The following is a 21,720-nucleotide window of genomic DNA, read 5'->3' on the forward strand; positions in this document are numbered from 1 at the left end:
TCACTTAGCATAATATCCTCTAGCTCCATCCATGTAGTTGCAAATGGCAAGATTTCATTCTTTTTGATTGCCGAGTAATACTCCATTGTGTGTGTGTGTGTGTGTGTGTGTGTGTGTGTGTGTATATATACCACATCTTCTTTATCCATTCATCCATCGATGGACATTTGGGCTCTTTCCATACTTTGGCTATTGTTGATAGTTCTGCTATAAACATTGGGGTGCATGTGCCCCTTTGAAACAGCACACCTGTATCCCGTGGATAAATACCTAGTAGTGCAATTGCTGGGTCATAGGGTAGTTCTATTTTTAGTTTTTGAGGAACCTCCATACTGTTTTCCAGAGTGGCTGCACCCATTTGCATTCCCACCAACAATGCAAAAGAGATCCTCTTTCTCCGCATCCTCACCAACATCTGTTGTTGCCTGAGTTGTTAATGTTACCATTCTGACAGGTATGAGGTGGTATCTTATTGTGGTTTTGATTTGTATTTCCCTGATGATGAGTGATATAGAGCATTTTTTCATGTGTCAGTTGGCGATCTGGATGTCTTCTTTGGAGAAGTGTCTATTCATGGTTTTTGCCCACTTCTTCACTGGATTATTTGTTTTTTGGATGTTGAGTTTGATAAATTCTTTATACATTTTGGATACTACCCCTTTATCTGATATGTCGTTTGCAAATATCTTCTCCCATTCCATCAGTTGCCTTTTAGTTTTGCTGATTGTTTCCTTCCCTGTGCAGAAGATTTTTATTTTGATGAGGTCCCAATAGTTCACTTTTATTTTTGTTTCCTTTGCCTCGAGACAAAGGAATAAGAAGTCGAATAAGAAGTTGCTGCGGCCAAGATCAAAGAGGTTTTTGCCTGATTTCTCCTCGAGGATTTTGATGGCTTCCTGTCTTACATCTAGGTCTTTCATCCATTTTGAGTCTATTTTTGTGTATGGTGTAAGGAAGTGGTCCAGGTTCATTCTTCTGCGTGTCGCTGTCCAGTTTTCCCAGCACCATTTTCTGAAGAGACTGTCTTTATTCCATTGGATATTCTTTCCTGCTTTGTCAAAGATTCGTTGGCCATACGTTTGTCCATTTCTGGGTTCTCTATTCTGTTCTGTTGATCTGAGTGTCTGCTTTTGTGCCATAATTAACCATTTTAATGTTACTTCTGTGAATAACTATTTGTATTCTTAGACCATTATTTTTTCTCTTTTACTGTTTTTTCCATATTGGACTTTTAAAAAGTAGGCTTCACATCCAGTGTGGAGCCCAACGTGGGGCTTGAACTCACAACCCTGAGATCAAGACCTGAGTTGAGATCAAGACTCAGACGTTTAACTGACTAAGCCACTCAGGTCCCCCTCTTATCAATTTTTAGTAACTTTTTATTTCTTTTCAGTATTAGCCCTTTGGAAATTTTATATACATTGCAAATATTTCCCCGGATCTGTCACTCATGTAGTGAAATTTTTTTGGTGTGTGTGTGTGTGTGTGTACACATGTGCATGTGCATGTGTGTGTATGTGTATTACACAGCTAGCCTCAACTAGTTTAGCCTTGTTTTGCATAGTCACATTGATTAATCTTTCATTTTATTTCTCTTAGATTTTATTCTTGCCTAAGTAGCCCTTCTTATTTCAAATTATGGAAAAACTCCTTTATATCTTCTCTAATGTTTCTGGTCTGCAAACTACTGGAAAGAATACCAAGTTTTTCACATTATATCTGGAATTTTGGATTAGAGCACCCGTCTCCACAAATTGGACCTGATCCAACACTGTTTCATCTTCTTGGGCCTAGCATCATTACAATTCATTCCTAAATTAATCCCTAGATTTCTGCTGATATGTTACAAAATCTTGAAATTCTTTTCATGTGTAAGCTGTTTCCCAGACAAATTTCTTACTTTTCCCCTTGAGACATGCTGTAATCTACTCTAGGCATATCTGGGTACAACATGAGGAAGTAGGGGGTGTTGTCTTAGGAGTCCTATCATCCCCTTTTAAGGTAAGATGAGGTCATGAAAAGTCTTCAAGCAAGGGAAAGTATGTTTTGTTTTTGTTTTCCAAAAAGGGAGAAAGGGGATGCTTCTTTTGGCCAAGGAGGTTCAGAGGTTTTGGGGGTTACAGATATTCAGATTCATTTGAATCTATAACTATAACTATAAGTGGTTATAGTTTCCATCTTATTTCTCAGGAGTCAACTCTTTCCCACCCATTCTGTAATTTATATTTAAGAGGCACGGCTAGGCTGTGAATTCAATCTAGGATGTAACTCTTAACCCACAGGCTCAAATTTTGAGTTTGCTTGTCCGTGGTATCAGCCTTGCCTCTACAAAACTCAAGAATGTCTTTTAGGGCCATTATAAGGAGCTCCCAATTTCTCTGACAATGCCTCAACTTGATATTTGAAAGCCTAAGGTCCTTATTTTCTTTTTGTAATTTCTCCGGTGGAGTCAGAATCAATCAACTCTACTCCAGAAATTCTGTGGTTATAGCTTCCACTGCAGTGATCAAATTCAACAGTCCCTTGACCCCCCAAAGTCTTGTTTTAAATAGGTCCTTCATTTCAGGTAGTTGCAGCTTAAGTTTAAGGAACTGTTTTGCAACTGTCATAAGTAGATACTATCAGTATCCCACTTTTTTCTGACAACAGTGCCATCAATGCATTTAATCCCAAACATATCATTTAACAAATTGCAGATTTTCCTATCTGGGCATCTATGTCCTGGGTGTGGTCTACTCATGGTCCCAAGTAGAATATTAATTTGTGTTTAACCAGCAAAACAGAAACTGCTGCAGGTATTTCAAAGAGAAGGAATTTAATACAGGCACTCGTTTACAAAATTGTTGAACAAACGGGAGAAAGGTATGCTAGAGAGAGAAAAGGGTGTTGACGTCAGACCAGCAAACAGTGATTGCTTCTGGCTGGGGCCTGAGATCCTGTTCTTGCTGGAAGTCAGTGAGGCACTTCTGCTGCTGCTGCTGCTGTTGCCATTAAAACTGCACCTGTGCCATCGAGAGGTGACCAGGAGCCTCATTCTTTTGGTTGAGGTCGCCAGCAGCTCTTACTGCAGCTGCCCAAGATTCCTTCATGGTACAGGGGAAAATGGCTTCTCTCTTGCTCTTATCTTCCTATCTGGCCAATGCTACCCATTGGGAGAGGCTTCTAAGAAGCCAGGTGGCACAGGGCCAGGAACATGTCATGTGTTAGTGTCAACTCTTGATGTGACAGAGGAGAATTTAGAAGGACACGTGTGTGCTCTTTCTCAGGACAATACTGGGAGATGTGCTTCTTCAAAACGAGGGAGAAAACCAAGGATGAGGAAGACTTCGGATCTAGCAGACAGAGGTACACAAAACAGAGGCACTGGACATGCTCAGGAGGTGGGGAAAGGAGAGCCCAGGGCAACAGCTGTGCAGTAGGGCTCAATGGCAGCCAGGCTCACTGGACCAGGAGAACTGCAGGCTCCAGGTGGGAAGGCTCTCTGGAAAAAGGAGCTGTGTTTGAAAGCACTGAGATATTTATAGTTTTATCAAAGAGTTGGGGGGGGGGAGGAAATTAATGGTGAATATATAGAAAACAGCAACAAAAACCAAGGCTCAACAGGAACAAAATGCTGTGAAAAGAGTGGAAGAGTGATCATAGTACCCTATGTGGCTCAGCTGTTAGTAATAGTTACACAGCCCAAATTAGGCAAATGTTAACTATTTATTGAATAAAAATGTGATAACACAGAGTTTGAAGAGAAAAACTGTGTGTTGGATTGAGGACAGAGATGAAGAGAGCTAAATCTTCATATTTTATACCAGAAACTCAATAGGTAATGTAGTATTTATTTAAAAATTTTTTTTGTTTTTATTTTATTTTTGAGAGAGTGAGAGAGTGAGAGAGAGCAGGGGAGGGGCAGAGAGAGAAAGGGAGACACAGAATCTGAAGCAGACTCCAGGTTCTGAGCTGTTAGCACAGAGCCCAATGCAGGGCTCAAACTCATGAACCACGAGATCATGACCTGAGCAGAAGTCAGATGCTTAACTGACTGAGCCACCCAGGCACCCCAGTAATGTAATATTTAAAGTTAAAAAGGCAAGACATATCAATATAAAGCAGGTTATTTAGATATATAAATATAAATCACAAGAGAAAGAAACAGCTGAAATAGTTGAAAATTATTCTGGAGGCATTGGTAGAGGTGGAATGGGGCAAGGAACTTTTGTTTTCATTATAGGTCTTGAAGTATTTAGCTTCTAAATATTAATTTACTATATTACCGTGGTAAAATATTAATATAATTTTTTTAAACCACAAATTTAGAGAAATTTTTATCAGGGTGAGACATTACCACATCGGTTTAGTAGGCCAAATTCAACACTGCTCCCTATCAAACTCTTCTCCAGATTTTTTTGTGGAAAGCACACATTTGTATTCAACTCGTCTAAATGGAGCAGACTTACTGATTACTCATGTTGTATTTCTGATTCTTTATTTTAGTTTCCTTTAAAAATCTAACCCAGATAATAATGTATTTTAAAATTTTGTCACCCATGTCACTTGAAAGGCCAATTTAAATTTCTTGGCATACATTCTGGACAACTTGATATTACTTTACATGTATCATTTCTTTAAGAAAACAAGGCTCTCTGCTCTACTTAATAGTTTTTCAGATCTTCTCTGTTCTGTTTCCCTGGCCCACGATTCTCCTATGTGTTTTGGTTTGATATCATTGTGGAGAAAAGAATAAAATAAAATAAGATAAAGACAATTCCCAGCACACCAATAGCATTGTCCTAGGAATGCTGGGAATGGAGTGAGCTGCTACAGCTTGGTAGGGTTTGGTCCCCTGGGTAGATTTTAATAAGTAGGCCAACAAACTCTATTTGGCTATAGATTTAGGTTCGTAGGGTTCAAGACGAGGTAAGGTTGAATTATATGGGCTTTGTGGTGGATGGAGAAATCTCTGGTCTGGACTTGTATCATCACAGCAAGGCCATAGCAAGAGTGGTCTCTCTTCTTAGTTTAGCGGATTATCTACTTTCTTGACTTGGAGGTAAATCATCTTTTCTTTATTTTTTCTTGGTCTGCAGTAATAAAGAAAATGGAGAGGAGATAAAGAAATAATAAGGAAGCTATAAACCAAAATAAAGTGGGTAGTAAATGAATGGGACAAAAAATTGATGTAAGTTTTGTCCAGGATTAGTTTTGCAGTGTGTTCTGAGTGGTGATTCCTGAAAAGAAAATTGACGGGGCTTGGTGAACAACTAATGTGGTGGCGTAGTTCCAGAAGTGCTCTTCTGGGACTGGCCTATGTTCCTTATTTTAGGTGTTCACTTTTCTATGTAATGGAGGATGTGGGTGATGACTTATTTAATCTTATATTGGTAAAAAATGATTATTGCAAAATCTAGACAGCTGTCATTTCTTGCAAATACAATTTTAGAAACTTTTTACCAAAGCTCATTTATTTTTCAACAGTTGCACAAATGAAAAATCAACTAGAAATTTGTTCGAATTGCACGTTTTCTCAGTCATCTTATCTTCATGAATACCAGGATGTTGCTGACACTCATTGTAGAGATGCTGGTTTCTTCGTTCTGCTGCTCCCAGACATGCCCTTCGATAGTAAGGCTGAGATCTGCAGTGGGGCGACCCCTGGGTCCCCCAGCTCCTTGCAGAATTTGCCCTGCTCGGGGATGCCTAGTCTTGCCTCAGCTTCTGGGCCAGTCTGAGACAGGGAGGGTAGCAGAAGCTCACCCGAATCCCCTGGCAGTGCTGGAGTTCTCTCAGACCCCAGGCGTTGGGGCCCAAGGAAGTCAGCTGCACTCCCGGGGTCTCTGTGCCAACAACAGTAATGGCAAAAGCAGCGGCAGCAACAACAGAAACAACAGTACCATCAGGAGCGGGAACACCAGCAACAACAACAGCAACACTAGCCACAGTGGCAACAACAGCAGCGACAACAGTGACAACAGCAACAACAGGAACAACAGCAACAGCAAAAGCAACAGCAGCGACAATAGCAACAGCAGCGATAGGAACCACCACAGTAGCAATAGGAACCACAGCGGCAACAACAGCAACAACAGCAACAACAGGAAGCACAGTGGCGACAACAGCAGCCATGACAGCAGCATCAGTAGCAGCCGTGGCAACGACAGGAACGACAGCGGCAACAATGGCAGCCACGACAGTAACAATGGCAGCAACGGCAACAGTAGGAACAACAACAATAATAGGAGCCACAGCAGCAACAATAGTAACAACAGCAACAACAGCAGCAAGAGTAACTATGGCAACAGCAGTAATAATAATGGCAAGAACAGCAGGAACAGCAGCAACGATAGTAACAGTGGCAACAACAGGAACCACAGCAGCAACAATAGGAACAACAACAAGGACAAGAACCGTAGCAGCAACAACAGTAACAGTAGTAACAATGGCAACAACAGCAGCCGTGACAGCAGCATCAGTTGTAGCAGTGGCAACGACAGGAACCACAGCAGCAATAATAGTAACAACAGCAACAACCACGGCGGCAACAATGGTGGCCACAACAATAATAGGAACCACAGCGACAACGATAGTAGCCGCAGGAACCACTGCAGCAACAGTAACAATGGCAACAGCGGCAGCGATGATAGTAACAATGGCAACAACAGGAACCACAGCAGCAACAATATTAACAGCAACGGCAACAACAACAATCGTAGCAACAATGGCAACAACGGCAGCAGCAACAGTGGTAACAAGAACAATAACAGGAACCACAGCAGCAACAACAGCAACAGTAGTAACAACGGCAACGACAGCCATGACAGCAGCATCAGTAGCAGCCATGGCAACGACAGGAACCACGGCAGCCACAATATTAACAGCAACAGCAACAACAAGAGCAATAATGGTAACAACAGCAACAACAGCAGCAGCAAGAGTAACTATGGCAACAGCAGTAGTAATAATGGCAAGAACAGCAAGAACGGCAGCAATGATAGTAACAATGGCAACGACCACAGAAGCAACAATAGTAGCAACAACAACAATAGGAACCACGGTGACAACAGCAGCAACAGGAACCACAGCAGCACCAACAGCAACAGTGGTAATAATGGCAACAAGAGCAGCATTGACAGCAGCATCAATAGTAACGGCGGCAACAACAGGAACCACAGCAGCAATGCTATTAACAACAATGGCAGCAATAACAGTAACAACGACCGCAACCGCAGCAGCAGCAGCAGTAACAACAACAATAACAGGAACCACAGCAGCAACAAGAGCAACAACAATGAAAACCACAACATCAGCAATAGTAACAACGGGAACAACAGCAGCAGCGAGAGTAACGATGGCAACGACAGTAGTAATAATGGCAAGAACACCAACAGCAGCAGCAACGATAGTAACAACGGCGACAACCACAGCAGCAACAATAGTAGCAACAACAATAATAGGAACCACAGCAACAACAATAGTAACCGCAGAAACCACTGCAGTAGCCATAGTAACCACAGCAGCAACAGTAGCAACTGTAGCAACAATGGCAACAACAGTAGCCATGACAGCAGCATCAATAATAACAGTGGCAACAACAGGAACCACAGCAGCAACAATAGTAACAATGAAAACCTCAGCATCAGCGATATAAACAACAGCAACAACAGCAGCAAGAGTAACCGCAGCAACAGCAACAGTAACAATGGCAAGAACAGCAACAGCAGCAGCAATGACAGTAACAGTGGCAACAATAGGAACCACAGCAGCAACAATAGTAACGAGAACAGCAACCACAGCGGCAGCAATAGTAACCACAGCAACAAGAGCCACAACAGTAACCATGGCAACAACAACAGCAACAGCAGTAACAACGGCAACAAAGACAACAGCAGCAGCAGCAACAGCAGCCACAAGAGTAACCATGGCAACAACAACAGCAACAACGGTGACCACGGCAACAGCAGCAGGTACAGCAGCGGCGGCGGCACAGCTATGCCGACTGACTGGTGAGGCGCCCCAGCCCGCTCTGGACCCTCACTGCATTCTTCCGCTTGTGAGCCCGGCCGTCTGGGACCTGGGTGCCAGGACTAGCCTGGCTTTGTCACTTACTGGCCTCATGGACGAATCCTTCCATCTGTCTTGCCTTCATTTTTTTCAGCTGTCCAATGGGGCTAATAATAATAATAATAATACCTGTTCCATAGGGTTGGTGCCAGGATTAAATGAGGCAACACACGGGAAGGGCTTGGAAAGTACTAGCTAAAGCTCTGAGTAAACGTTAGCCACTGTTACCCAATTTTACAGGAAAGGAAACAAGGGTCAGGGATGAAATAAGGTGTACGTTAGGAAATCCCTAGGGCCGTCTTTGTAACCAGGATGGGCTCAGGGCCCTCGGGAGCCCAGTGACTCGATGGGGGTGGAGGGAGTCCCGCCCTACCCTGTTTGTGCGCCTCTCCCGCAGTGTCTGGGACACCGGACCTGGGTCAGCTCTCCTGACGGAGGCAGCCTGCCTGCCCCCCAGGGCCAGCGTGGGGTGCCCCTACTCCCGGCCATCTACGCGTCCCGTGGGCTGCCCCTGCTTGTCTTTCCCCACAGGGGGGCCCTTTGCCCAGCCCTGCCTCGGCGTCCACGTCCTCACTCCCTTGTGCAGCCCTCAAGCCTCACACAGGTCTGCCTTCCTTCTTCGAGAGGTGAGCCGGAGGATGTAATACAGACAGCAGAAAGGCGCAAACCTTCGCAGACGTATTTGTGGGTCACGTGAAGAGAAGACGTGTAAAGCAACAGCAGGAATGATCTCCGCGATCCCCCTTTAGCCTGACGAACCAGCCTGACGAAAACGAAAGCCTCCTGCGAGGGGATGTGGATGTGTACGTCCCTGGGCTGAACTTCCCTGTCTCAACACCGAATAGATTTTAAAATTTGATCCCCAGTCAGTGATCTAGGTACATATTTACCTATTTTATAGAAGAGCCATGAAAACTTCTGTGAACAATATCGGTGGTTATTGGGCATCCACAAAGGGCCCGCCTCTTTACACGCACGTATCTCGTCACAGAAATCCAATGAGTAGAAACTGCTGTCCCCATTTACAGATGAAGACACTGAGGCTTAGAAGAGTTAAGGCCACACGATAGGAAATGTCAAGACCTTGCCTATCAGACTCCACAGCCCCTGTCCTCCCCCACCACATATCCTTCCCACCTCTGGAGCTGGCTGGGAGAGCCTGGAGAAACCACAGTCGGAGATGCACTAGAAGGAACTCAGCATGGGTCCCACAGCTATTTGGCGGGCACCCGCTCTGTGTGTGTGCCAGGCACCGTGCTAAGCTCTAGGGCTGTGGCAGTCAATGGGGTACGACCTGTCTTCAAGACGACAGACGTCTTCAAGGGGACAGTCGTGTGCATGGGAAGCTTCCCTGAGACGGGGGTACAGAGGGGACAGTTGGTCTAGATCAGGGACCTCGACTCAAATGTCTGCATGTACCGGGCAGAAGATACAAATGTAGCGGGCGCAAGACAGTCGGGCCTGGTGGCACCGCGGCCTACACCAGCGGCCGTGCCCTTCAAAATGCCGAGCTGTCTGTCAGCTCCGGCGAATCATCGACAAGAGGAAATGCCTGCTCCGTGTTACCAAATCCTCTGAATTTGTTTGCTTTAACAGATCCTGGGAATCCAGTTAATGTGGACTTTCCCACTTAAAAAATACCCATGTGGGCCAAGCAAAGCGCTCGAGACCCTAGTGTCCTGTTGGCAGCCAGTGTGTGACCTCTGCTGAATTCAAGGGCCTCTTCTAATGCTGGCCTTCAAGCTCGGGGGAAAGCCTCCGACCACGGTGATTTCTTCTGCAGCAACATCTGCGTAAGTACTGAACGTGTTAAAAGGGAACATTGTGGAGAATGGGTAAAATTCTGTTCAGTCCTCGGCATCAGCGGGCCAAAACTGTACTACAAATAAAATGCGTAAGAACATCTAAGCACACTGCACAAACAAACCTGTGGGGAGCGTGTCCTATGTTTATCTTTATTAGATTTTCTTGTTTTTTTTTTTTTAAGTTTATTTATTTTTCTTGAGAGAGATAGAGAGTGAGTAGGGGAGGGGCAGAGAGAGAGAGAGAGAGGGAGGCAGAAGCCCAAGCAGGCTCCGTGCTGTCGGCACAGAACCCGATGTGGGGGCTTGAACTCACGAACCGTGAGATCGTGACCTGAGCCAAAATCAAGAGTCAGATGCTTAACCAACAGAGCCACCCAGGCGCCCCTCTTTATTAGATTTTCTTAAGTTTACTTTTTGAATAGGTTCATATGGTTCAAAATTCAGAATGTACAAAAAGGTATGTGTTGAAAATCCCTCCCGGGGCTCCTGGGTGGCTCAGTTGGTTAAGTGCTCAATTCTTGATTTCAGCTCAGGTCATGATCTCATGGTTCGTGAGTTTGAGCCCCATGTCAGGCTGTGTTGACCGTGTGGAGCCTGCTTGGGATTCTCTTTCTCTCCCCTCTCTGTTCCTACCCTCTGCTCTCTCGCTCTCTCTCTCTCTCTCAGAATGGGTACATAAAAACTTAAAAAAAAAAGAAAATCTCTCCCACCTACGTTCTCTGCCCACCAATTCCACAGATGGCCAACGTTACAGCTTTTCCATCTTCTTTCAGAGATACAGTAAATACACATATATATGTATATGTATATAGATATTTAACACGGATATGTATTTATTCATTCTTTTTTTAAAATGTGTATTTATTTTTGAAAGAGAGAGAGACAGAGCATGAGAGGGGGAGAGGCAGAGAGAGAGGGAGACACAGAATCCGAAGCAGGTTCCGGGTGCTGAGCTGTCAGCACAGAGCCCGACGTAGGACTCGAACGCATGAACCGTGAGATCATGACCTGAGCCCACGTCGGACACTTAACCGACTGAGCCACCTGGGTGCCCCTATTTGTTCATTCTTTTTACAGAAATGGTAGAATATTTACTTTCTATATTTCCCTTTTTAAAATTAATAATATATCTGAGAGAACTTTCCTTATCAGTGCATGTAAAGCTGCCTCATTCTTTTTATTTTTATTTTTTTATTTTTTAAAAAAATTTTTAATCCTTATTTATTTTTGAGAGAGAGAGAGAAAGAGAAGCAGAGCTCCAGTGGGGGTGGAACGGAGAGAGAGGGAGACACAGAATCCAAAGCAGGCTCCAGGCTCCGAGGTGTCAGCACAGAGCCCGACGCGGGGCTTGAACTCACGAGCTGTGAGTTCATGACCTGAGCCGAAGTCAGACACCTAAACGACTGAGCCATCCAGGTGCCCCTGCCTCATTCTTTTTAATGGCTGCAGAGTATTTTATCGAATGACCTACCATAATTTATATAATCAGTGGGCATTTAGGCTGTTTCCAATCTTTTCTTACATAAAATGCGGTCTTAAATAGTAATCTTGTGCCCCCGTAATCTTGTACATATATGCTCCTAGAAGGGTGGAAATTTCCGGGTAAAAAGAAATGCACATTTTTGATACTATTGCCATCACAGAGAGTTCAGGTTTCTACTCCCACTGACAACACAGGGCGCCGTTTCCCCACGGTCCTTCCCAACATGATAGTTAACGAGCGGTTTAATCTTCGACAACCTCAGCTGTGAGTCGTGTGGGGTTCCTTTATACCTGTCTTACTATGGGAGATCTGAGCATATTTTCATACCTTTAAGAGCTGTTTTTCTTTTCTTTTCCCTGAACTAGCTATTCAAGTCTTTAGCCCATTCTTTTTTCCTTTTGGGTGGTTCCTCTAATGGATTTGTCAGAGCCCTTTATATAGTGGGAAAACCAGCCCCTTGTCGAGGAGTAAATATTTTCTCCACATTTGTTATTATTATTTTTTAGACGATGTTGGTTTTTCAATGCAGAATTCTTTATTCAGAAAGGCACACTTACTGATCTTGTTTTCAAAGGGATCTGGATTTTTTGCCCTACTTACAGAGACCTTCCCCATTCTGAAAGTATCAGGGTATCTCCTAGCGTGTGTTCATTATTTTACTGTTTCTTTGTGTTTTGTTTTGTTTTGCTTTGCTTTGTTTTGTTTTTACTCTTCAGTCTTTGATTTCGTGTGACTCGATCTCAACGTACGGCATGAGCTACAAATTCAACCTCGTGTTTTTTTTCCACCTGGCCTCAGAACTGGCCCAGACACACACGCACAGAGGAATTTCAGCTCCTTCCTTACCTCTGCATGTTCTCGGCTTCATCTATAGTCTCAGGCAAAGCCTTCCCTTTGGTCTCCGGAAGCAGCAACACCAGTACCCCAGCAACCAAGCCAATCACAGCTGAAGGTCAAACAGATGCAAATCACATTAAGAACTAAAATGCGCAGGTTGGTTGTTTTTGCTGTTGGCCCGGAGCCTGACGTGGGGCTCGATCCCACGAACCGTGAGATCATGACCTGAGCTGAAATCAAGAGTCAGATGCTCAACCAACTAAACTCCTCAGGGGCCCCAAACATTCAAGTTTTATAATTAGAACTCCACTAATTTCTTCAAAAAAAGTTTGTGTGTGATTTTCTATAGTTATGGGTTTCTTTGCTCTCTCTGACTGTCCTATAAATATTTTGCTGATTCCAAACTCCGTTGGATTGCAATTCCTTATAGGGAGATGAAATACTTAACATTTTGAGTCAAGGTTATTCTAGGCTAGAGAACATTGCCGCGATATTAAGATACATGGGAGTTAGAAAATAACTCTGAAAAAAAATCAACTCCGAGGAAAGCAAGAACATAACCCTGCCAACATAAAGCACTTAGTAATGAAAATGAGTCAGAAACTTGGACCACTGAGCAAACAGAGGTAATGAATCATGTATTACTGCATCGCAGTATGAAAAAGTATAGCCAGGCCTATGCTTTTAGTTTTAATTTCGGGGGTTGATAGAGTCTTTTTGTTGTTCCTTTTTCCCTTGTCTCCAGCTCTAATTTTTTGCACACGCTAGGGGGTAATCGTAAACATTAGGGTGTTTATGCTTCCTTAAATCCCCGCTAACATTTTGGGATTCTAAGGTCACATTTTATGCTTTGCTACGGTAGAATGCAGGAGGTAGGTGGGGGTTCTTCGCTGGTTTGGAGTTTCAAAAGAAGGGCACACTGGACTCCGTTTTGACATCTTTGCAAAATGGCAGGAGTAGAGGCCACCACGGTTCAGGACGCCGGCTGAAGCTCCGGGTCCCTGGGCTCCACTGCGGAGCCTCCACTCACTGGTCTCAGAGCCCTGGGAATTTCTGTTCTGAACCTCAGCCATGAAGTGAGGTGACATCTCCACATCACATGCTTGTTGTGTGACTCAAGTGGCTTCCTGCCCGTTAAGTGGCCGTGCCCGCCACAGCGTATGAACGAGGTAGCTCTCCCCTCGGAGTCTCACCAAACCACCAACGATTCACTTGGTTGTAACTCGTGCAAACAATAAACATATTCCGTGGGCTTTGATCCTCTGAAGTAAGTGAATTATGTAGAGAATATAATAGATGGCTCAAATTGTCATCCCTTTAGCATTTTATATTTGCAAAGATCAGCCTAATGAACCAGATTATTGCTTTTTTTGTTTTTTTTAAAGTTTTTTATTTCTTTTTGAGAGGGGGGAATGAGAGAGAGAGGGAGTGAGAGAAAATCCCAAGCAGGCTCTAAACTCCCAGCACAGAGCCCAGTGTGGGGATCGAACTCACAAACCATGAGCTCATGACCTGAGCTGAAATCAAGAGTTGTGTGCTTAACCGACTGAGCCACCCAGGCGCCCCTGAACCGGGTTATTTCTTAAATCAGTTTTTTTTTTTTCCAGTGCTCTTCCAATTGGGGTTTTCCCAGCTTTGGATGTGTTGATTTTCAGGCTTCTGGAGAACCGCTTCTGGCGATTTCAAGACCACAGTTGGCACACCATTAATGTGTGCAAAAGAAACGCAAAGGAATAAAAATGTCAAAGTGTTAGTTTCGCTTCCCAATAAAAATGGGAGTTGTCTTCGAGTTTACTTGAAACGGTGAAATGCAGCTAAAATCCTTTATCTTTTCAAGGGGAAGGTGAATCCTGAGGGAGGGTTAACAGAGGCTCCTCTAGGTCTGGACCTTACGTTGCTCTGGTAAATGAAGTCTCTGTTCTTGACCCACAAATGTCTCGCTGACCCATGATCACTCACTGCCCACCTAAGGGAGGGGCCGAGATTGAGGCGGTTCCACCTTCTTCCCTGGAAGGAAGGAGTCCACAGGGGCTTGTGGGACTCCTCCAAGTTGGAAAGTAGGCTCCATGCGGATCCCTCAACCGGTGTGGGGAGAGGAAGGCGCCTGGGCCATGTAGGCCCCATAGGTAAGTGGTACCAGCCACTCTGTGGCCAAATCATGCTTATCTCAGGGTAAAGAGCTCGTGTTCTAGCAACTTTGGCCATCTTGCTGTTATTACGTTGCAACATAGAAGACTTCTTTGGGTCTATTCCGAGGGGGAGTTCTATTGGCGGCGTGGAGCATTTGCTGGCAGATGCAAAGCAGTGGAAAACCCCCCTCTCCCCTTCCCGAAACCCTTGAGAAGAGGAAGGAGCGGAGATGTTTGTGTGCAACAATGCGCAGCATTAGGGGAAAAGCCATTTGGGTGTTCGTCCAATGTGCAGAGGGTCTTGTCCTCCCTCCCTCCAGTTAAGTGAGTGTTGGAGGCCCATGGGGGAAAATGTTACATTTTTTGTCAGATTAAAAGTGGTTCCCAATGGATCTAAAAGAAGATGAAAATGAGTGCATTGAGGCCTCCTGGCTAACGTGAGAAGGTGAATGCTGTGTGCGTGAATCTGGACACCTCTCTGAGTGGTGCCCAGGAGAGGGTCGGTCTCACAGTCCCCAGCTGCGGGGAAGGGCAATGGCCATGAGTGAACGGAAGTGCCCAGGATTCCCAGAGCCCTTTGATAGCCTGCAGACCTTCAACACTGGCCTCTGTGTGCGAATTGCTGATAATTAGATTTGTCTCTGTCACTTTCCAGGCTGCAGGCTGGTCGGGGAGGGGAGGGCTCAGCACTGGTGCATTCCTTCAGTGTTGGAAGCAAGCACTGAGCCAATCCTCCTTAACTCTAACTGCCCAAGGAATCCGAGGAAGGGGTGCCCGACACCAGCACACGTGTACTGTTAAGCCAACGCATTTCCTTAATGGCGGTCTTTGTTTCCCCTGGATTTTGAAAACGCTCTTTGCAAAACCATAACTGCCTTTCTTTGAAGTAATATAGCGAAGAGTTGTGTATTTTCTCACATCTGGCCATAGAGGAGGCAGAGTGAGCTCTTTGACAAAGAGACCCAAGGAGGGGTGGAAATCGGTGAGGAGAGTTAGGGGTTTTCTTCAGGCAAATGTCTTTCCATCTTACTCCCTCTTGAACTTTGTACCACAAAGGCCGTGAGTCCTAGTGGGCTCCCATGCCTGGGTCTTAGTAGCTACTAATAGTATTACCAATACTAGTCTTACTAACGCTAAGAGTAGTTCTAATTACTAGCTGTATTTAGTAGTCGCTGGTAGGCATGATACCTATTTTGAGATAGAAAAATGGCGGATGCTAGGAAAATAGGGTTTCATTCAAAGACATGTCTGAGGATCTCTTACCGAAAACCAGCAGTGGGAGCTCATGCCAGACGTTGGTGAGCCGGTAGACCAAGAACGGTGTGATAATGCCACCGATGTCGCACATGGAGGAGCAGACAAGGACACCGAGATTCCTGAAATGCAGGAAACGGATTGAACTTTTAGCTTCTCGCCGGATGGTAGTTATCCCCCACCGCCTCCACATAAATACTTCCCTACATCACTAAAATGTCTGTGAACTGGAAAAAAACCAAAAGGTTCACATTATTTTCAACACACACAAATGGTGTGATACACAGTTCCATCCCTATTCTGTTGTGCTTATTTCATGTTAGCTTTTTTGAAGATTTTTAATGGGGGGGGTGATTTCACTCTTATCACCTGTCTTCTCTACGCTGTTCTGTGGTCCTGTGTGTGCTGTTTCTGACCACGCTCTCCCAGGGCCATTTGGTCATTGCTCTCTTGCAGTCAATACCCTGTATTTCACCCTAGCCGTAAGTGTGAGATGTGGCCTCGTTACTGCCTTCACATGTTCTAATCTTCTCTTACCCGTGTTTTGAAAAGGAAGGCGTCCTCTGAAAAGGTGTCCTCCACTGGCACTTGTGGTAGTTCTAGCCAACAACCAAATGTCCCGACCACCCTCTTCACGTTGAGGAAAGCGTGCTAACCTGATGAATGTGGGGTACAGTTCCGCGTTGACCAGGCAAACCATTTCGTAGGCCATCGTAATCCCCATCCTACCCAAGCACGCGACTGTAACTCTTAGCCACTGCAGATCTGAGGGGAGAACACACACCAGTTACACACACAGCACTGGGTAATGGTCTCCAAACCCTGGTCTGCAAACAGTGCTCCAGAGGCATGCAAAGGGAAAGTCCGCATTCCAGAATGGATTGAGAACACAAAATGCTTCTTCTATAGCCTCCAAGTCTTGAGCACGATTCCCCACATCTGTTAGTTTTAACTTGGACACAGTTCTAACAGTCTCTTTAGACCCCGGCATTATTGGTGACAGAATTATACCAGTTTTCAAAGCTGGGCCAACTCTAGTCTGTAGAGGTCACCCACAAGGAACAGTAAAATATAGGAATATTTTAAGTAATTGCTAATAACTGAAGGATGCAAACAAAGCTCCTAGTTGCTAAGAGGATTCTATCGTATAGGTTCTTACTCTCCTTCATTGAGAACGCATTTTAAAAAGAAGGAAAGGAACTGAATAAGTGTTCATTTGTTGCATTTACCTAAACTTCCTTATTTGTTCTCCAGAATGATGCAGGGAGGCCAAGGGAGTTGTCTGGATAGCGTCTGGGAAACACTAAAATAAGACTTTAACCCTGGGCCTGCTCTACCCCTGCAAAGCCCATGCTTTCTTTTCTGGGCCAGGCCAAGGGTCTGTAGCATGAGTCCCCTTAGCCTTTCTCGTTCTAGTACATTAGAGAACAATCAGGTGTGATTGTATTATGTCAGGCAACCTGTGGGTACAATTGTTCTTAAAGACAGGGTGGCTATATGGTTTGCTCAGGGAGGTCCCAGATACTGTGTTCACTCTTTCCAAATTGATTTGGATGACAAATTACATAATCCTGCTCTCAGAGGGCTATGACCTCCCTCTTCTCAGGGCCTTAGAAGACAAGACCCCAGCTTGGCCTGACACTTACCATCAGGGATAAAAACCGAGGCTAGGCAGGCTACCCCTGCCACCATATTTGATGCAGCCCATGGATAGCGGCGACCTAAACGGTCAATGGTGACGATGAGGAGGAGGGCAGCTGGAAACTCCACCAGGGCAGAGTAGAAGAAATCCAAGTAGAAATTGCTCCCTGCAAGGCCCATGTGCATGATGAGGCCCTGGTAGAGAACAGAGCTCGTGAACCTGAGCAGAGAGGAGAGCTCAGGTCAAGCCAAGCACCAAAAGCAAATCATCGAGAAGGAGCAGCTTCTGGAAATGAGAGTGGATTGTGGGTCACCTTTCTTGGTCATCTTAGTGCTATTCCCTCTCTTCCACTGCTTTTGCATCATCTGACCCACTGTGGTGGCTGGTTGTGACCCCAGAACCAGGAAGGCAGAAGAAATTAAGATAACATTCCCTGGCCAAACTGAAAGGCAAGAAGAAATTTCTTTCTAGAGTGATTTATTTGGTAAAACTGTATCAGTTTATTAGTGGCTATTAATTATTATCTCTTTGTGGTTTTCTGATGGAATTGGGATCAAAAGGCTCGGCTACTTAATTCAAATTTTAGGAGACCAGAGACCCAAATGGGTACCAAATTCCCAAATGGATACGGCCTCACTTCTTGAGGATTTCTCTTCTGACACCATCCAGATAGCATTTTGACGATGTTTTTTTTGCTTTGTTTTGTCGACTGAAAGTGTTTGTTATCTGTAATGGAAACTAGGAAGACCCCTGGCAAGAGCCACAATTATTCAGAAAAGGAAAGGAGGCTAACGAAGCCACATTTCACTGCTTCATGTTACGCGCAGTACTGTAAAGGGTGCCAGATTAATTCCTGGTGAGCCTTGCTTCTGCCAGTGGTTACAAATCTCTGTTTGGCCGGTGTCAGTCCAATGCACACTGAAAGGAAAGTTCACTGGACTAAGGAAGGCTTGGTGCAGGGTGAGGGCTCAGAGCTCCAGGAGAAGCCTGCAGACCGTGAAAACAATCACGCTTCAGCCACGGATTGTGGAGTTAGTGGATTACTCTTTGTGGCTTGTTCTCATTCATAAGTTTATTTTTTTCTCCAATAGACAAGAAAAGGAAAAGACCCTTCCCTTGCTAGCCCTGTACAATAAGGAGAGATCTACACTCATCATAAATACAGAACCAGGAGTTGTCCATTTTGGCTAAATACCGTAATCATCTGGAGAATGTTAAAAAATCGGTGCCTTGGACCTTCCCTCAACCGATTAAATCAGTATTTTCAGGGGGGCAGTGTGGGGAGTCTCGGCTTGGTATTTTATAACCTCCTTTGGCAATGCCAAAGTCGAGAATGTGCTTATCTATGCTTTGGGACTGTAAGCCGATTTCAACTTCTGCCCCCCCCCCCAAAATGATATCGGGAAAACTTGCAATAAGTGAGTCCCCTCACCATCCACGGTCAATACCGATACTGGAACTAGGCTATGTAACGGTGCTCTTGGTCCCTCCCTTAACGTGGATGATGGGGATTTAAAAAAATGTGGAGAGGTTTTGAAGTGAAAAACGTTCCTTACCAGTTGTACATCAGGATCAAAGTGTGTTTCCTGATCTGAGGGGTTCTGACCAAATCAAGAAATGAAGGATTCAGCTTCTCGTCAGCTTCCTCATCAGGTCTGAGGCTCTAGGAATGGAAATCGTAGGAACAGCTTTGTGTGGTTACAGACAGTGTCCCTGTATGTATGGAAACCGATTTGACAATAAATCTCATATGTCAAAAAAAAAAAAAAAAAAAAGCCAGGGGAACAAAGGCATTGTCCGACCTGCAAGTCAAAAAAAAAAAAAAAAAAGCCAGTGTCCCTGTGTAGTACAGGGAATCACAACAGTAGGTGACACTTGCTGGGGGCTCATAGTGAGCCTTTCATCTGTACTAGCTCGGCTGATCTGGCCTATCCTGGAAGTTGGTGTCCACCTTTTTTCACCCCTTTCACAGAAGAGGAAGCTGGGATTTGGGGGAGTTGGGTAACTCATGTGCCTCTGTCAAGGGGCCCTTGGAGGTAAAGCACAGGGGGGCAGGAGGAGGCCTGGCTCAGCGGCCCTGTGGGCTGAGGGCACGGGGCACCCCTCTCTGCAGGACCGGCTGGGACCCCGCAGTCAGGAAGCTCTGCTCTGGGACCCTGGCACTGGGAGCAGCTCTTTATCGCCGAGAGCTTGTTAGAATGAAAGACCTGGGCCCCCATCCAGACAGACTGAATCGGAATCTGCATTTCCACAGGGTCCCAGGTGCGCCCTGTGCACAAGTATTAACGCTCCAGAAGCTCGGCTCTAGAAGAAAATAGTAGGGGGTGGAGTTGAGACCCAATCTCCAGGGTTCAGGAAGCAGAATGTTCCCCAAAACCACTCCTTCCGAAAGCAACACTGGACGGGTGCTAAAAGCCCGAGGACAAGAGGAAGAACCTCCAGCGGACTTCCCGCTCTTCCGTGAACCTGAACTTTGGCCAGAGTAACTCACGTGCTTTAATCCCTGACCAATTTCTGAAATGGCCTAAAACTTAATCAGTGCTTGGCTGGTCATCAGCAGAAAAGACTGTCTACCCAACCACCAGAAACCAGAGAAGAAGTGAAAAAAAAAAAAAAAGGGCTCTCAGGGGCGCCCGGGTGACTCAATCAGTTAAGCGTCTGACTCTTGATTTTGGCTGAGGTCACGGTCTCATGGTTCATGAGTTTGAGCCCCGTGACAGCTTCTGCGAGACAGCACGGAACCTGCTTGTGGTTCTCTCTCTCCCTCTCTCTCTGCCCCTCCCTCACACACTCTCAAAATAATACATAAAGAAACTTAAAAAAAAAAAAAGCCTCTGAGTCCCCAAATGCTCAACTCTAAAGTCATATAAATCGCAAATGCTTACAGGGAACCTATCTTAGATCCTCACACAGAGATGAAGTACTCTTATTTTGACAGAGTTTTCCAATCAGCTTGATTTTCTCTGTTCTGTCCCACCAGGTAAAAAGGCTTAAGTTAAAGGTGATGAGGTCTCCTAGAGGCAAAACACAAAATGCAGAGAAAATGGGCACCCCAGCAACTTGTTTTTTTTTTTTTTTTTTTTCCACAAGGCAGGACAGAGCTCACGATGTTTTGGGACATTTTCTATCCAAAATGTTTAAAATTCTAAGAAATTATTTGTGTTTGAAGACTCTTGCCTCTGTAAGCCCCTCCCCCCTCCCCGATCTGGTAAGGAAGACATTGGGTAGTTGGGTACAAGTGGCCCACACAGCCTTGGGTGGCACATGATAGAAATTCCTCATTTGCCTTTCAGTGATTTTCAGTTTCCTTTTCCTTTTATGCTTTGGATCTATTTAGAATCCAATATATTACTGGGGACCATGAATCCGAGTACAACGGAAACATCCTGTTGCACATGGTGGGCCCCTTCTATGACTCCCCATTGAGAACACACGGCTTTACCAGATTCTCCTTCGTCACCGTTCCATCACTGATAGTTCAGCCGCTGGCTCACCTGAAGGGAGGTTGGCAGAGGTTTTCCATTTTTCCTTGCGATGTGCTTAATGATCCTCATGGCTTTAGCATTTTTGTTCTGGGAGATCAGCCACCTTGGAGACTCAGGGATGCACCTAGGGAATAGCACAAGTGTTATCAGAGCTGTTCAGTGGGGGATGGGTGGAGGTCTTACTGAACCTTCTTCCCGCAGTGGTCATGGTCAAGTGTCTGCAAGTGAGGTTGGGGTGGATCTACAAAGGAAATAAAACTGTGCAGGGGCGGCACAGCAAAGGAAATCGACAAAAACAGAAAGCAGCCTACTGAACGGGAGAAAGCATTTGCAAATCATGTGCCAGGTTAAGAGGTTCATACCCCAAATATATAAAGAACTCATACAACTCAGTAGCAAAAAACCAAAAAATCTGATTTGGAAAATGGGCAGAGGATCCTAATAGACATTTTTCCAGAGAAGACGTACAAATGGCCAACAGGTACAGGAAAAGATGCTCAACATCACTAATCACCAGGGAAATAGAAATCAAAGCCACGAGGGGATATCACTTCACATCTGTTAGGATGGCTAGTCTCAAAAAGACAAGCAATAAACGCTGACAAGGGTGTGGAGAAAGGGAAACCCTTATGCACTGTTGGTAGGAGCATAAACTGGAACAGCCACTATGGAAAAGAGTGTGGAGTTCGTCAAAAAATTAAAAATAGAAAGCACAACATGGTCTAGCCATAGCCGTTCCACTTCTGGGTATTTATTAGAAGCAAACAAAAATACCCATTCACAAAGGTATATGCACTCCTGTGTTTACTTCAGCAAGTCATGGAAACACCCTAAGTGCCCGGGGATGGATGAATGAATGGCTGAAGATGTGGTGTATGTTACACAATGAAATAGTCTTCAGCCATAAATAAGAATGAAGTCTTGCCATCTGACAACATGGGTGGGCCTAGAGGGTATTACGCTAAGTGAAATAAGTCAGAGAAAGACAAACACCACATGATCTCACTTATGTGTAGAATCCAAAACAAACAAACAG

General features: G+C 44.9%; 1 protein-coding gene across 1 annotated transcript in view; it reads right to left on the reverse strand.

The window, feature by feature from the left end:
• Positions 1-4,029: 4,029 nt before the first annotated feature.
• Positions 4,030-21,720, reverse strand: part of SLC22A2 (solute carrier family 22 member 2) — a 32,098-nt gene continuing 14,407 nt past the window's right edge. Inside the window, exons 5-11 of the mRNA XM_030316729.1 lie at positions 20,694-20,808; positions 18,756-18,862; positions 17,204-17,418; positions 16,214-16,322; positions 15,567-15,679; positions 12,184-12,283; positions 4,030-5,072 (exon numbers count right to left, since the gene is read on the reverse strand). Of these exons, the coding sequence (XP_030172589.1) occupies positions 5,006-5,072; positions 12,184-12,283; positions 15,567-15,679; positions 16,214-16,322; positions 17,204-17,418; positions 18,756-18,862; positions 20,694-20,808 (826 nt within the window). The 3' untranslated portion in view covers positions 4,030-5,005. The remainder of the gene's footprint in view (positions 5,073-12,183; positions 12,284-15,566; positions 15,680-16,213; positions 16,323-17,203; positions 17,419-18,755; positions 18,863-20,693; positions 20,809-21,720) is intronic.

The sequence above is a fragment of the Lynx canadensis genome, chromosome B2 (assembly GCF_007474595.2).
Source record: "Lynx canadensis isolate LIC74 chromosome B2, mLynCan4.pri.v2, whole genome shotgun sequence".
Classification (NCBI taxonomy): Eukaryota; Metazoa; Chordata; class Mammalia; order Carnivora; family Felidae; genus Lynx; species Lynx canadensis.